This window comes from Spea bombifrons, chromosome 3 (genome assembly GCF_027358695.1).
Source record: "Spea bombifrons isolate aSpeBom1 chromosome 3, aSpeBom1.2.pri, whole genome shotgun sequence".
Classification (NCBI taxonomy): domain Eukaryota; kingdom Metazoa; phylum Chordata; class Amphibia; order Anura; family Pelobatidae; genus Spea; species Spea bombifrons.
Genome location: NC_071089.1, coordinates 47,685,660 through 47,703,002, shown reverse-complemented (window position 1 = coordinate 47,703,002; position 17,343 = coordinate 47,685,660). Strand labels below are relative to the sequence as shown.

General features: G+C 41.0%; 1 protein-coding gene across 2 annotated transcripts in view; it reads left to right on the top strand.

The window, feature by feature from the left end:
* The first annotated feature begins 4,053 nt into the window (after window positions 1-4,053).
* Window positions 4,054-17,343, top strand: part of MOCS3 (molybdenum cofactor synthesis 3) — a 77,489-nt gene continuing 64,199 nt past the window's right edge. For both annotated transcript variants that reach the window (XM_053461260.1, XM_053461259.1), the window contains exon 1: window positions 4,054-4,204. In XM_053461260.1, coding sequence (XP_053317235.1) covers window positions 4,109-4,204 — 96 coding nt within the window. In that variant the 5' untranslated portion in view covers window positions 4,054-4,108. The remainder of the gene's footprint in view (window positions 4,205-17,343) is intronic.

Genomic DNA, 17,343 nt, shown 5'->3' with positions numbered 1-17,343 from the left:
GTCTCACACACACAAACTCAGGCAGTCTCACACATTCTCACTCTGTATTAGCCAGTCTCCCTCTTAACCGTCTCACCCCTCCACAATCCACCATAAATGCTGCTGCCAGACTTATCTTCCTCTCACATTGCTTTACTAACGTCTCTCCCCTCTGTCAGTCTCTTCACTGGCTGCCTGTGCACTTCAGGATTCATTTAAAAATCCTCACTCTTACTTCAAAAGCCCTTCACAGAGGTTCCCCTCCCTACATCTCCTCACTCATCAAATACACTCCTAACCGGTCTCTCCGCCCATCCAATGATCTCCTTCTATCCTCTCCTCTGATTTCTAGCTCTCATGCCCGCTTACAAGATTTCTCAAGGGCTGCCCCTATCCTTTGGAATGCCCTCCCCCGGTCTATCCGTCTCTCCCCCTGCCTTTATTCCTTCAAACAATCCCTCAAAACCCACTTCTTTAAGGATGCTTACAACATAGCACACTAACGCCCTCCCATATTCCTTTAGCTCACCTTTCCTAGTCCCTCTCCTGCGATACTTTTACTAGTGTGGCTGGTCTATCCCTAACAACGGTACTTTTACCTATTGTGTAATACACTCTAACTCCCTCTAGACTGTAAGCTCTTTGAGCAGGGCCCTCCTCACCTGTTGTCTCTGTTAGTAAATTTGTTATGTTACATACTACTTGTTATGTCCTGTCTGCCCATTGTACAGCGCTACAGAATTTGATGGCGCTATATATAACACTATAAAACAATAAATAAAAATAATAATAATTCACACAGAGACTTAGGCAGCCTCTCTCACACACACAGAGACTCAGGCAGCCTCTCTCATGCACACAGAGACTCAGGCAGTTTCACACACATACACAGACACAGGCAGTCTCTCTCTCTCACACACAAAGACTCAGGCAGCCTCTCTCTCTCACACACACACACACACACAGAGACTCAGGCAGTCTCTCTCACATACACACAGACTCAGGCAGTCTCTCTCACACACACACAGACTCCGGCAGTCTCACATACACACACACACAGACTCAGGCAGTCTTACACACACACAGAGACTCAGACAGTCTCTCTCTCACATACACACATACACAGAGAGACTCAGGCAGTCTCTCTCACATACACACAGACTCAGGCAGTCTCTCTCACACACACACACACACATAGACTCAGGCAGTCTCTCTCACACACACACACACACAGACTCAGACAGTCTCTCTCTCTCTCACACACACACACACACACATACACAGAGAGAGTCAGACAGTCTCTCTCACATACACACCGACACTTTGAACAATTTCAAGCTGTTTAGCATATATATATATATATATATATATATATATATATATATATATATATATATATATGCAGTTAATCAAAGTGTTCAACATAAGTCTGGAAAAAGTATGCACTTGGTCTTTTTAGATTACTGATTGAGATTTTTATGTTACAAATGCTATTAATAAAACATTTAAAGAGCTACTAAACATTTTTTTAAATCTACTTCTTGGAAACTGCATGTACATCAAGAAACAATTTCACTCAAATTGGTATAACCCGTTTTCACCTTTTTTCAAAAAGTATATATTTTTTTTTACAAATCTATAATGCCTCTTTTGATGTTTTATCAATTGCATTTCTCACATAAAAAATCTCAATCAATAATCTAAAAAGCACAAGTGCATACTTGTAATTACCAATAATTATTGCTAATTACCATTACATTAATAACAAATACCATTACATTAATAACAAATATATATTTATAATATATACAATTTATACATTTAACATTAATAATAAATGTTTATTGTATTAATATTAAAGAAAAAAACATGAGCAAATTATTACCAGAGTAATACCAGTCAAGTAACAAAAAAATCAATCTAAAAAGCACCAATGCATACTTTTAAGCACCATTAATTAATTAATGCTAACTACCATTATACCTTAATTAAGCCGTACTCTTAAAGGTTGGTGCTATTTTAAAGATACGTTTATTGTTAAAGAAAAAAATACACATTAGTGGAATGGTAAAACAGTGTTTTATCTAATGAAGAGGAATACATGTATTTAAACATTATTGGTATCTATTATGCAACATAGTCAGCATAGGTTATATACAGACATTTGGAAAGGTATTAGCCATTTTAAGGTCCCCCCTTAATTCATAATGCACCTTACTTATAGATATGTCCCTCTGCCTCCCCCCTGACATGCCACTCTGCTCCCCTGATATGACACTCTGCCTCCTGATATGCTTTATGACCCCTGATATGACACTCTGCTACCCGGATATGCCACTCTGCCTCCTTATATGCTTTATGCCCCCCAGATATGACATTCTGCCCCCTATGCCACTCTGCTCCCCAGATATGCCACTCTGACACCCCCTCAACTAACCAGTGCATCCCCAGGCTCCCTGATGTCTAGTGAGGCAGCCGGTGTATGTCTGCGTGATACGCGTAGACAACCTCTGCTGCTGGTCGTCACATCCGCGTGGCTTCTATGCCGGTGCTCTGTTGAAAGCTATCTTTCTGCACGAAACCCACCTATCTGACTTAGAACATGCAAAATTAAAAGCTCCTTGGATCGATAGGTGTATCTTCTTTCAACTCAAAGGGGCTAGGAACCCAATTAGGTCTGTAATGTACACGTTAAATGTGGTAGATAGATGGAGAACCCTTCAACCCACTAACAGGTCGTACACTTTTTATTCACCACCTCATGACTCCTTTACGCGGCTTGATTATTTTCTGATAACACCGTGGTTGATGCAATACATTACCAAGAAGGATAGAGGGGATCTAGTAATTTTAGACCACGCCCCAATCATGATTACCTTGCAGTTTGGCCCTCCCTCCCTCTCCGCTTTCAATTGGCGCATGCCTCACCATCTTTACTCCAACTCAGGTTTTAAAGTTAGCTTCCAGGCAGCCTGGCTGGAATATGCTACATGTAATCAGCAACACAGGGAGGACCTATTACTCTTTTGGCAAACGACTAAGGCTGTTTTGTGAGGCCACGTTATGTCATATCTGGCCAAAAGGAAATCAGAGATATCCAACAAAATCAATAGTCCTAATTGTAATGTAATGTATTATAGCTTGACTTCAATATCCCAGTGGACCACTGAAGGCTGCTAGTGTGCATTAGAAATGCTCCTCCAAGGAGATTGTTGTCTTTTTTTAGGATGGCTTTGGTCTGGGCCAAAAAGTCAGGATTAAGGGCTTTGTGGATCATTGCCGGAAGGACCCCTAAAAAGTACACTATATGAAAAAAAGAATTGAGATGACCTGACCATTACACCAACAGGGACTTTGATGAAATTGCATTCTAATTACAGTACATAGACATTAATATGAAGTTGCCCCCCTCCCTTTTGTGGCTATAAAAGTGCCCACTCTTCTGGGAAGGCTTTCTACAAGATTTTGGAGTGCTTCTAAAAGGTAGATGAGGGATTGTTATATCCTGACTGTCCCCAGGAGTTGCTGCCCAATAAGTAGTCCACTTGTCTCTAGTAAGGTAGAAAAGGGACCTGTCAGCTTCAGCTTAAGGTTTAGGAGTACTGAGTAAGGCAGTGGATGATAAAGTGTTTGCAAAGGTTAACCCCTGTCGTTATGTTAACACGGAAAACAGCAGGCATAGTTGACAAAACAAATAATGATGTAACAAAGTAGGTTTTGAATAAAAAGGTATCATGGTACAAACTTTGAAACTTTTGTACACATGGAATAAAATCAATCTCTCTTTCATTTACCAATGTCTACTTTTTAATAATATGTTACGATAACAGAAGCACGGATGCCAACTTACTTAAATCCAGCGGTGAAGAACGACGTGCGAAAAAATCTTTGTAACTATTTAAAATAACATACTACTTATTCTTGCTATTAGTAACCTGTGTGTGTAGTCAATAAAAGCATCCAACACAATGTAACAGCAGATACCAAAAAAGAAAATACATTGATGCCAAGTAACGAGCGCAGCAACCGAATCGTAACTACAACAAGGTATAGTGCCCTGCAGGATATGACGTAGGTTGCACGAGCAAATCGGAAATTCAAAGTAAGGAAACGTTCCATCTTGAACGGCATGGCATCTTCTGATATCATCGCTTTGAGGGAAGAGATCAAGACGAAGGAAGAAGAGATTCAAAATCTAAAGGAAAAACTTGCGGCATTTGAGAAGGTACAACCTATAGGAATGTTGTACCTCGTGTTGAAGATGGAGGTGATTTCGTGACATGCTGGCGCGAGCGTTGTCTTTTTAGAGCGTGTTGTGCTTCGGTAGCAAGGCTATTAAGCAATCTTTGCAAAGTTTAGGATTTTTCGGTGCGTGCTACCCGTGCCCTTAGAAGTAATGTTGCTTGTTAAATGGTTTCTGAACGTCAGTTTTTATGGTATTTAAACTAGCTTCAGCAATTTTGTTTGTTATCAGAAACGATGTAATTTGGGAAACAATTATTTGGATTGGTAGCAAACGTATATACCACCAAAAAACCCAGTGCAACCGTTATGAATAGGGAAAGTACAGCAGGTCCAATGTCAGTTTTGGTGATAAAATTCCTTGTTTGACGAATAGTGTCCTTAGCACTTTACAATGGAAATACCAGCTGTCATATGCACGTTAGTGTATGTGATAGCTGAGAGGTCCCTTTAAATTTTGTGGTACACCTCTTGTAAGTTTATGGGGAACCTCACCTAAGGTACAGTTCTTTGCACCTTGCTAATTTCTGTGTGTACATCAAGTTGTGTGAAATACTTACCTCCAGGTGGCTCAGGTCCTGGCTCTAAGTTTGTCACATGGAAAAGCCCTCACATTGATTTCAGTGGCAAGAATCTTAGGACTGCAAGAGAGGAAGGAAGTGGTCTTCTGCCTCCTTTTTTTATTTTTACTTATTTATATTTATATAGAATATACCTTCAACATTTTTGATTTTGCTAAGTTTGTCAGGGACTTTAGACTGTTCCTTTTCTGATGGGTAGCCTCTCCAGGAGTAAAGGTGTTGCTCTGGGGGAGAACGGTAAACTCGTGGCTTATATTACTATTTTACTACAGCAAAGGGAGTTGGTTTATATAGGAAAGAGAAAAGGGTTAACATAATTAGCACATAACACAATGGCAAGGAATTATGTAGAGAGCATCAGCACCAGACTAATTTCATTACATATACAACAATGGCTAATACACAAGAGGTAAGGGAGTAGCAAAATAACAGTTAAACGTAGGCTACACAGTCATTAAGGCCTTGATGACAATTGACGTGTCTGGCATGTCATTTGTTTAAAACGGGTAAAGAACGCGATCTGCAATCAATTTCTTCATCCAAACAGTGTTCCTGTAATGCCTTGATGTTGAAGCATTAAGCAACACCGAGATCAGAAGCTGGGGTCCTGTGTGGGCCCCCTCCCCCAGACATCAACGTCCCCCATATATTGTACGGTGATGGACGCCTGTTTTCAAAGAGTTTAGGAGACGATCGACGGTGTCGATAGTAAGACATTCAACGACACCGAACACCCACCCCAGGACGCACTGTGACCGTTTCGGAGTGCAGTCACAACCCCTCCGCGAGAGATTTTGCCACTTGCAAGATGGCGGCATCTCTCCAGACCCTCCTGGGAAATCTGGCTCCTCTTGCAGGTTGAATACAGGTGCTGCATTCAACCATGCAAGTCAATGGAGCACAATGATTTGATGGGGTAAATTGGAGTGGCCAGGTTAAAAGATAGGGCATAGGCACATACTAACCAAAATGTGTGTGTGTGGTGGGGGGGTTTGCACACTTCCCAAATGGGCCTCTTAGCCCCCAAACCCATGCATGGGTGCTATCACTGTACTCAGGAGACGCTACTTAACACATATTGGGGTGTTGTTTGACAGTGACATATACCAGAAGTGGTAAACTCATACCTAAAGTAGAATGTATGTGTTTAAAAATAAAAAAATACTGTAAACTTTGATGAAGGCTGATGGTAAAATGTGTACTTGGAAAGGGTTAAGATACCAGCATTTGAAATACCATGGGGTATTTAAAAAAAAAAAAAAAAATGTATTGGCTCGAATGTAGGCCGCACCCATATGGTTTGGTGCTATTTTAAAGAAAAATTTGTAATATACATTAGTGGAATGGTAAAACAGTATTTTATCTAATGAACAGGCATACATGTATTCTAACTTTTTTGGTATCTACTATACAGTTTGTCAGCATATGTTATATACAAACAGAAAACCAATAACAATTTTAAGGTTCCTCCCCTTTAATTCATAATGTACCTTACTTATTGATAAACCCCCAGATATGCTTTATGCCCCCTGGAAGTGCCACCCTGCCACCCTGATATGCCACTCTGCTTCCTAGAAGTGCCACTCCCCCCCAACTTACCAATGCACCCCCAGACTTGCTGGTGTCTAGCGGGACCGCCCGGTGGATGTCTGTGCAATGTGCGTAGACAACATCCGCTGCCGTCACTTCTGTCGGGGCTTCTATGACGGAGAAGCACCGGCGAGAGTGCCGGTAGCGGAGGTTGTCTACGTGCATCGCCGCAGGTGGAGGCTGTCTAAATCGCGCAGATGTCCACGGGCTGTCGGAGAGGAGGATCCAGGTCCCCTGCAACACTGCGGGGGATCTGGATCCTAACTCTGCTGCTTACCCGCAGCAGGGATAAATGAAAAAGAAAAAAAAAAAACAACCGCCTGGACCTGCATGTCTCGGGCGATACGAACTGCGATAAACCCCGACTATAGACCGCACTCCCACTTTAAAGACCTAAAGTATTTGTTGGGGGTGTGTGGCCTATATTCGGGCCAATACGGTATATAGTTTGATGGGGTCATTTGCATTGGCCGGCTTCAAAGATGTTCCAAATTGCACATGGGGGCAGAATTCATTTTTGGGGAAAAAATGGTTTTGAAACGGCAACATACTACTTGTAAGGATTGCCCCATGACGTGCAAAAAAAAAAAAAAAGCCAACAAAAACACCCATAAAAACATTGGGTATAAACTAAGGAAAAATAGTATTATTTGTTTAGCTTTTATTAACGAGTAAAAGATTTTTCAAGTAAGTCACCATATTTTTTCTTTTTTTATTTTATATTAAATATGATACAATCAATTGTTATCAAACCAATAGATGGTAGCCATTCTCTCCTACAAACGATATGGGGGCCAATGCTATCAACAAAATCTCCAATTAATAACATGAAAAGGTCGCTGCGTTTTTTGATAAACTAGGGTGCAAGATATTTTAACTCATGATGAGTACCAATATTTAAGTGTTAACCATCCAAGGGCCCTTGAATTCTACATCCAACCTAAACCCCATAAGAGCTTGGTTAACACCCAGGCCGACCTATCGTGTCTGACAGTGGGTCAATTTCTGCTAACTTGTCTAAATATTTGGATATTTACTTCCAACCGGTAGTACCTGGAACTAAGGTTTATTTAAGTGATGTCCTGAAAGCTTCTGAAGGTGTAGAGTGGAGGTACTCATATTTTACTTACATTTATTACACATGACATGACTTCCAATTCAGAGGGAGTCTGTTTATGTTAAATGATATTGACTGGCTTTTTAAGAATGATTATTTTATTTTTAGGGCTGCAACTAACAATTATTTTCATAATTAATTAATTGGCCGATTATTATTATTATTGGGGGGGCAATATGCAAATGTTTCGTTCTTAAAATTTTACTAACAAACTGGATGTTAAAAACAAACGGCAGAATGCACACAATAATTTTCTCTGTCACAATGTCTTTTCTCTAATCAACGCCTTATTTTACTGACATAATAAAAGCTATATTTTATAGGAACAAGAACCCAAACTCAATATTTCTCAAACTACGTTTTTACCAGTAAATATAAATTCACATGTAAACGATATTTTTTCATATTTAATAAAAACTGATTGAGAAAAATGCGTTTCTTGTTTTTTTTTTTTTTTTTTTTGCCAACCTGCCCCGCAGTTATGTACATCTGACCCCAGGCTTACCACTCTGCCCCTCCCAAAAAAGGGGTCCCCCGTTGAATCAATTCAACTAATCAATAATGAAAATCTTTGACAACCTTAACATAATGATCACCTGCCTAATATTGTGTAGGCCCCCCTTTTGCCCCCAAAGCAGCCCTCACCCTTTGAGGCTTGGACTCCATTAGACCTGCTTGATTGAATTGAGATCGGTGGTATTTGGAGGCTATGTCAACACACTCATGTTTCTCAAACCATCTCTGAACCATTTTTGCTTTGTGTCAGGGCGCATTATCCTACTGAAACAGGCCAGTGCCATTAGCGAATATCATGTCCATGAAAGGGTGTTCGTGGTCTGCAACAATACTTAGGTAGGTAGTACCTGTCAAAGTAACACCCAGATGACTGGCAGGAGCCAAGGTTTCCCAGCAGAACATTGCCCAAAGTGTCCCACTGCCTGCTTGCCATCTTCCTATATGGCATCCTGGTGTCATGTGTTCTCCAGGTAAGCGATGCTGATTCACCCGGCCATCCACGTGATGTAAAAGGCAACGTGATTCATCAGATATGCCTTTTAACCCCCTATATGCCACTCTGCCTTATACCCCCCTATATACCACTCTGTCCCATGACATGCCTTTTAACCCCCTATATTCCAGGTCTGTATGGACATGGCATCACGCGGTGGCTGCAGATTTCTCAGCTGCACATCCATGATGCGAATCTCCTGTTCCACCACATCCCAAATGTGCTCTATTGGATTGAGATCTAGTGACTGTGTAGGCCATTGGAGTACAGTGAACTCATTGTCATGTTCAATAAGCTAGTTTGAGATGATGTGAGCTTTGTGACATGGCACATTATCCTGCTGGAAGTAGCCATCAGAAGATGGGTATACTGTGGTCATGAAAGGATGGCCATGGTCAGCAACAATGCTCAGGTAGGCTGTTGCGTTTAAACAATGCTCAATTGGTACTAAGGGGCCCGAAGTGTGCCAATAAAATGTCCCCTACACCACCAGCCTGAACGGATGATACAAGGCAGGATGGATCCATGCTTTCATGTTGTTTACGCCAAAATCTGACCCTGCCATCTGAATATCGCAGGTGGAATCGACTCATCAGACCAGGCAACGTTCTGCCGATCTTCCATTGTCCAACTTTGGTGAGCCTGTGCGAATTGTAACCTTAGTTTCCTGTTAGATGACCGCACTGGGTGCCACTCCTGTCAGCTATTGCTGTAGCCCATCTGCTTCAAGATTCGATGTGTTGTGTGTTCTGCATACCTCCGGTTTGTAACAAGTGTTTGAGTTACTGTTACATTTATTTATTTATAAAGCGCCGGTCGATTCCGCAGCGCTGTTACATTCATTAGAACAATTTATAAACACATACAATAACACCCCTAATAACAAACTGGTGCAAAGGAGAAGAGGGCCCTGCTCTTGCGAGCTTACAATCTAGTCAGTGGTTGAGGGGACTGAGACATTAGGAGAGGACTGGTTGGATGGGGATGAGGTGATCTGGTTGTGATGATGTGTTGAAGCTGTTTGTTCCGATGGCTTTGATTAGGATGATGGTTGGGAGCACTGTAAAGTACTGTTGCCTTTCTGTCATCTTGAAGCAGTCTGCTCGTTCTTCTCTGACCTCTGACATCAATAAGGCATTTTCATCCACACAACAGCTGCTCACTGGATATTTTTCTGACCGTTCTCTGTAAAGCCTAGAGATGGTTGTACGTGAAAATCCCAATAGATCAGCAGATTCTGAAATACCCATCCTGTCTGGAACTAACAACCATGCCATGTTCAAGGTCACTTAAGTCCCCTTTCTTCCCCTTTCTGATGCTCAGTTTCAAATTGTCTTGACTACGTCTACATGCCGAAATGCATTGAGTTGCTGCTATGTGATTGGCTGATTAGCTATTTGTGTTAACATGCAATTGTCCCAATATGTATTCAGCAACATCTCCTTAGTAAAGTGATACTACCCATGCATAGGTTTGTTTGGTTGTTAGTAGGCTTAAATGTCACATTTGGGGTGTGAACACTTCTTAATTTTTATTTATTTTGAGTCTGGTCGATTGGTGCCTATGCCCTATTTGTGACATCTTTGAAACTAGCCAATTCAATTTACCCCATCAAACTATATATTCTTGAAAACTACACTCCCCATGGGTATTTCAAATGTTGACTTCAATTTTTTTTTAGACTTCCTTTTTTTGTTTACATTTATTTCACTGGTCACATAGTGATTAGTGAACTGAGTGATCAGACAAGGCCCCTGACTTGTGTTGCTTAGCCACTTAATGACAAGTTTCTTTTTTGTAGTACACTTTGGGACAAAAGCTCTTAACATTTTTCCAGTGTAGCTGTAATTTTGTTATATGTTATATAAGGACACCAAAGGCCCTATAATGTGTGGGCTAAGGAGTTTAAAGAATGCAGCCATAAACCCGTCCGGTCCTGGTGGTTTATTGTGTAGTTGATTTATCGTAGCCTTTCTGTGATCACACGATGCACGCAGACAACTATGCTTCCGGGGCTTCTGTGACAGAGTAATGGCATGAAGTGACCTTACCTTCCGGTGCTCAGTCCATGGAAGCCCTGGTAGAAGTCCTGGGTGGCAGCGGAGGTTGTCTGCACGCATCACGCAGACGTCCACTGGTTGCCCCACTTGACACCAGGAAGTCTAGAGCATGGGGCAGATTGGCAGATAGGGGGCTAAAAGGTTGGCAAATAAAAGAAAATAATGCATTTTTCTCAATCATAGTTTTTATTAAATATGAAAATAGTTAATGTTTACTAGTAAAACACTTTTCAATATTCAATTAATCAAGCAAATACGGTATATTGAAAAATTGAACTGTAGGCAAGCATTTCCCTAGAGCCCTTCCATGCTCCCAAGCATGCAATCTCTCCCTCCACTACAATACAAAAACAAATGCTACACTGTCTGCAGATTATGGGAAGACTGGGAGTCAGTGTGCAGTCTTCCCTCCCTCTGACTCTTGACTAGGGCTGCAACAACTAATCGATAAAATCGATAATAATCGATAATGAAAATCGTTGCCAAACGCAAACGCTCTGAAAAATACCCCTCATTATATAATCCGTTTAGTCTGACTCGCAGCAGCTCCTACTTACCAGTCCCTCCCTGTAATCACTGTGACAACTGGCCACGCCCCTTCCTTCTCCCAGAAGGCCAGAACCACATGGCTATAACACTCATCTAACTAAGTATAAAATTAATATTTGGGCTGCTGAAAGTTAGGGGAGGTGGGGGTTAATTTAGGGGCAGTTATGGTTAATGGGGTGTTTAGGGTTAATTTAGGGGCAGTTATGGTTAATGGGGTGTTTAAGGGCAGCTATGGTTAATGGGGTGTTTAGGGTTAACTTAGGGGCAGCTATGGTTAATAGGGTGTTTAGGGTTAATTTAGGGGCAGCTATGGTTAATGGGGTGTTTGGGGTTAATTTGAGGCAGTTGTGGTTAATGGGGTGTTTAGGGTTAATTTAATGATGAGGACTGAGGGTTAATTTAATTAATTTAATAAAGTTAACTTAAGGTGCAGTTAGAGGTAAAGGGGGGGGCAGACTAAGGGGAATCTAAATCCTGGGGGCAGTGAAGATTAACCCAGTACTTATTTATAAAAGTATGGTGTCAGTGTGCTGTGAACAGGTCTGTGACTCTATGAGGGGACTATGAGATATCTGGGGAGGATGGAGTGACATATCTGGGGGTATAAGGCATATACGGTATAAAAGGCATATGTGGGGAGGGCAGCGTGGCATGTCTGGGGAGGATGGAGTGGTGTATCAGGGGGTATAAGGCGTATCAGGCACAGTGGCATATGTGGGGGTAGAGTGGAGTGACGTATGTGGGAGGCAGCATGGCATATGTGGGAGGCAGCGTGGCAAGCCTGGGCTCAAATGTGCATAAATTGGGGGGACTGGTTGGGAAATAAAGACAAGAAATGAATTTTATCAAAGTTTTTTTTTTTATTCTGCTGTTTGTATTTAACATCATTTGTTTATTAAATTATTTTAAACGTACATTCATTTTTTTTATCCGATTAATCGAAAAAATTATCGGCCAACTAATCGATTATGAAAATAATCGTTAGTTGCAGCCCTACTCTTGACATTGGGGATAATTGTGGGGGAGAAGACCTCTGAGTCCCTTTTGTCCCCTCATTCGCTAAACCACACCTTTTACTTATTCCCTGTAGTTTCGCTATAGATCAAATAAACAACACATGAAATGGCACTTGAATGGTTAGGTCAACTGAACAAGACATACAAACCTTTTTATTTGTATGGAAACGTAGCATTGCAGGTATAGATCAACTGGAAATCACATGTAAACTCAGCACTAAATGAATAGATAAAACCCCCTAAATTATATTGTTTATAAATAATCAAGCTGCATTGAGAGCCATGTTTTTGCTGATGACACAAAATTAACCAGGCTAATCTTGATCTTTCTAGTGTTGGGGACTGGGTGGGCAAGTGGCAGATGATATTCACCATAGATAAGTGCAAAGTTATGCATTATGGTAAAAATATTAACAATGCAACCTATACTATGAATGGAATATTCCTGGAGCAAACTACCAATGAGAAGGACTTGGGAATAATGGTAGGCAACATACTTGGAGAATGCCAGCAAGCAGCAATAAGGTTTTGGCATGCATAAAACGAGGTATTGATTCCCGGGAGGAGGATATCATCTTGCCTCTTTACAGGTCAATGATAAGACCTCCCCTTGAGTATGCGGTACTATTATGGGCACCGGTCCTTAAAAAGGACATTATGGAACTAGAAAGTCCAAAGGAGGGCTACACAATTAATTGGAATTTACTAGTTATTAAGAGAGAGTTTATCATTATCTTTTATTGATACAGCACCAACAATCTACGCAGCACTTAATACAATACATATATTCAAGGGTATAACAAGACGAGAATTGACAAACCGATACATTAGGTGGAGAGAGCCCTGCTCGCAAGTTTACAATCTTGAGGGAATGGGGTGACAAACATAAGGCACAGAGAAAAGGTGAGAGGTAGTGTGGTTATAGCAGCTAAGATGGTATGCTTCCCTGAAGAGAGTTTTGAGATGTTTCTTGAATGTAGGGAGGGAGGGTGAATGCTGAAGGTTTGGTGGAAGTAGATTCCAGAGATATGGGGCAGCCCGAGTGAAATCTTGTAGACGGGAAAAGGAAGAGATGATAAGTGAGGAGCAGAGCCTTAGCCCATGGGAAGAATGTAAGGATTGAGTAGGAGAACATTTGCTTATGAGGGCAGAAATTATATTATTATATATTATATGTTGGTACCAGGATTTTAAATTAAATTCTAAAGGTAATTGGGAGCCAGTGGAGGGTTTCACAGAGTGGGGAAACAGAAGAGGAGTGGCATGCAAGGAACATAAGCAGCATTTAGGACAGACTGTAGAGGAGAGAGTCGAGACAGTGGAATGCCAAACAGAAGAGTGTTGCAATAGTCAAGACGGGAAATAAGTGAATGAACCAGACTTTCTGTGGATTCTTGGGTGATGAATGGGCAGATGCGAGAGATTTATTTTAGGTGTAATCAGGGACTGATTGTGAGGGATGAAGGGAAGGTTAGAGCCAAGGATGACCCCAAGACCATCGGGCCTGGTTAGTTGGAGAGATAGTCATGTTAATGGTGATCGATAATTCAGGTAGTGGAGTGGAGATGGAAGGAGGGAAGATAATGAGTTCAGTTTTAGAAAGCTTAAGTTTCAGGTAGCGTTGTGACATCCATAAAGAAATAGCAGACAAGCAATTGGTAATACGGGACATGAGAGATGGAAGAGATCAGGAGAAGACAGGCCGATTTGGGTATCATCTGCATATAGATGATACTGGAGGCCAAATGAGTTGATTAGTTTGCCAAGAGATGAAGTATAAAGAGAGAACAGCAGAGGACCAAGGACTGAACCTTGGGGGACGCCAACTGAAAGTGGAAGGGGTGATGATGTCTTGCCAGAGAAGCTGACTGAGCAGGATTGTTTAGACAGATATGAGGAGGTCTAGGAGAGAGCTATATCTCGAATGCCTATAGAAGCAAGTGAGTCAAGAAGAAGGTGGTGATCAATGGTATCAAAAGCATCAGAGAGACCCAATAGTATTAGAATGGAGAAGTCACCTTTTGCTTTGGCAGAGAGAAAGTAATTGGGGACTTTTGTTAGAGTTGTTTCGGTAGAGTGAAGGGGTTTGAAACGAGACTGTAGTGGGTCAAGGAGGGAATTAGAAGAGAGGAAGTTCGTAAGGCGATTGTACACAATCCGCTCAAGCAGCTTAGAGGTAAAAGGAAGTAGAGAGATAGGGCGGTAGTTAGTCAGACAGATGGGATCTGAGGAAGGATTTTTTTTAGAATAGGTGTGATTAACGCATGCTTGAAGGCTGTTGGTACAGTTCCAGATGATAGAGAAAGATTAGTTACGTGGGTAAGTGATGGACCAAGGAATGGACATATAATTTATATACTGGAAATACTGCCTCTTAGAGGGCATATAATCGCATTACATAAATATATGCAGCGCCAATATAAAGAGCTCTTCAGTGACCTGTTCATTTACAGAAATGTACAAAGAAGAGCAGAGATTTCATGGACGACAAAGGAAGGGATTCTTTACAGTAAGGACAATAAAGGTATGGAATTCACTGCCAAGGGAGGTGGTGTTATCAAAAGGGGTCTGGATATTTTTTTGGAAAGGCATGACATACAGGTCTATAAATAGAATTAATACTGAGGGGCACCAATGGGTTGCTAAAAACTTATTCATGAGTGACCGGGTTGGCGCCCCTCTCTCTGCTCAATGCTCCCTCGCAGGTGCACAAAAAATATGGTGTTTAAATTGGGGGGCACAGCATGATATAGGGGGGCCATGTCTGTCCCCCCCTCCCAACGCCACTGGTTGCCATTTCACCAATAATGGTTTAATGAGACAAGTACTTAAATGTATCTGCAATTTAGCAACTTCTATGTATTGTTAGTGAGATATTATTTAATACAGGAAAATGCTGTCAGATTTAGAAGAACTTCCTAAAAGTCAAGGTAAGGCAGCTTTTACATAAGTTGCCGTCCTGGGTCAAGTTAGAGATTCACCTGTATGGAGGCTATATGGTTGACAGTAGTTCTCAATATTCTGCCGGGAGTCTGTCTGAATCCGGGGATTAACATTTTTAAGTTATTTGATAGCCCTTTGTAGCTTCTGGAGCGACAGAGAAGCATTCAACCTTTCCATCTGAGCCTTTGTGAGCATAGCAATAACTCAATCATAAAGTCCCTATCATCCAGTGTTCTAGTATACAAACTTGTGTAATATCTTGATGTGCAAGTTGCCCCTTGAGGTGTTTTGAGGACACGAATCTTATATTTTCCTGCCATACAGTGGCAGTACGACTGGGTAGTGTTTTCTTCCTAGTGGACAAGAAGCTAAAAGTCACGGAGAACTCCTCCTACTTACCCATAAAAACCAGCTTCCCCTGAACAGCCCCAGTTTTTATATTCTTATAGAACACCTTATTTTTATATTCCTGTACAAAAGTATGACAAAATTTTTTTAGCTATATTAATATACATATATCCACCTTGCATAAAGCAGCTCTGAAAACCCAGACCACTTTTAACTCAACCACATGAATTGTTTCACACATACAAGCATATTCTGATACCATGCAACAGAAACTCTAGACACAAAGTGGCTTATAACTGAAATATACCTTTTTTTTTTTTTTTTATTCTTTATTAGAAAATAGGTTTTTTCTTTAAAAAGACACATATAACAAACATCCAACACACAAACAAGTAAATTAAGTTACATTGTACCTAATACAAGACTTAACATAAACGACAAAGATCTTTGAAAGATGGTCCTATTGAAACCTTAAATCTTTAAGGGGGGGCAATAGTGTCGCATGGCTAAGTAAAGATGGTTGAACTCTATCCAGGCTCAACTAATAAGAAAGATTTCTTAAGATCTAAATAGAAAACTTTGGTTCCAACTAGACCAAATCTTATTATAAGAGACTAGATTATTTCGAAAGAAATATCTCTCTGAAGTAGCCTGAGTATTAATTTGATTAAAGATTTCATCTCGTGTTGGAGTGTTCTGAGATTTCCAGCAACGAGCTATACAAATTTTACAAGCCAATAGTATGTTAATAAAAAAAAATATTATTAGATTTAGATGTATGTGGTAAATCCAGATGAAACATAAAAGTTTGAGGTAACAAACAGGTTCTAATACCTGTATTTGTTAAGAATATAGAACAGACTATTTCTTTAATAAAGTCAAGATTTTGGCACTCCCACCATATATGAAAATGAGTTCCCATTACTTGATTACACCTCCAGCACAGGCCATTAACTGCGTTAAACATCTTGCTAAGACTATATGGAACCAAATACCAGCGATGTAGTAATTTGAAATATTGCTCATGTAAGTTTAAGCAGTGAACTGCTTGTCTAGTATGGTTCCAAGCCTTGTACCAATTTTGATGCTGAAACTCAATCTTAAGGTCTTTTTCCCATAGTAAAATTGTCTTAGTATTATCTCGGTGGCTGAGAATGATTGCGTAGAGGCGCACGTACGTACGTGAGATGGGGGCGTTCCTAGGGCTGAGAGACTGAGGCGGGAGTCCGGAAGGAGATCGAGCTGCCGGCGTCCCCCGTTTGGCGCCCCGTGTCTGGTGAAGCTCCGGCCCGGTGTGGCGACCCAAACCGGAGCCCAGAGTGGAGCTTGCTGAGTCGCGAGTAACGTCGCGATCAATACCGGGACCAACGCCGCGACCATTGCCGCGACCAACACCGTGATTGATGCCGAGCATCGGGGCAGCAGCGGGTCCTAAATCGTTTCGGTTTACCCTGCACCACCAATGAATTATTTTTTTTGAGCTCTGGAGGATGATAGTGCCGTCCGTGTTGCAAAATGGAGGCACGCCACTACAGAGTAAATGAGTAGCAGTGGTAGACCTGCAGATACGCAGTCAAGTAGTTCTAAACAGTCTGGAACCCGAGAAAAGTTTCCTATCTGATCTTGTCTGCAACCCAGAACCTTGGTAGGATCCATTTTCAACCTTGATAACTTTGATTTTTCATGATCCAAGTATTCTCTGATTATTTCTGATCGTGTTGCTTAAATTTAATATCTGTAAAAGTGAAAACATTACCATAATAACATACAGATGGACTATCTTTTTTTTTTTCCGGAACCTTAAGTATCCTGCTATAAAGGCAAGAAATGTAAAAGGAAAGGAAGAGTTAAGATTTTCGTCATTCTTGTCGTATATGTGACTTATCGAATACCTAGACATCTTTGTGTA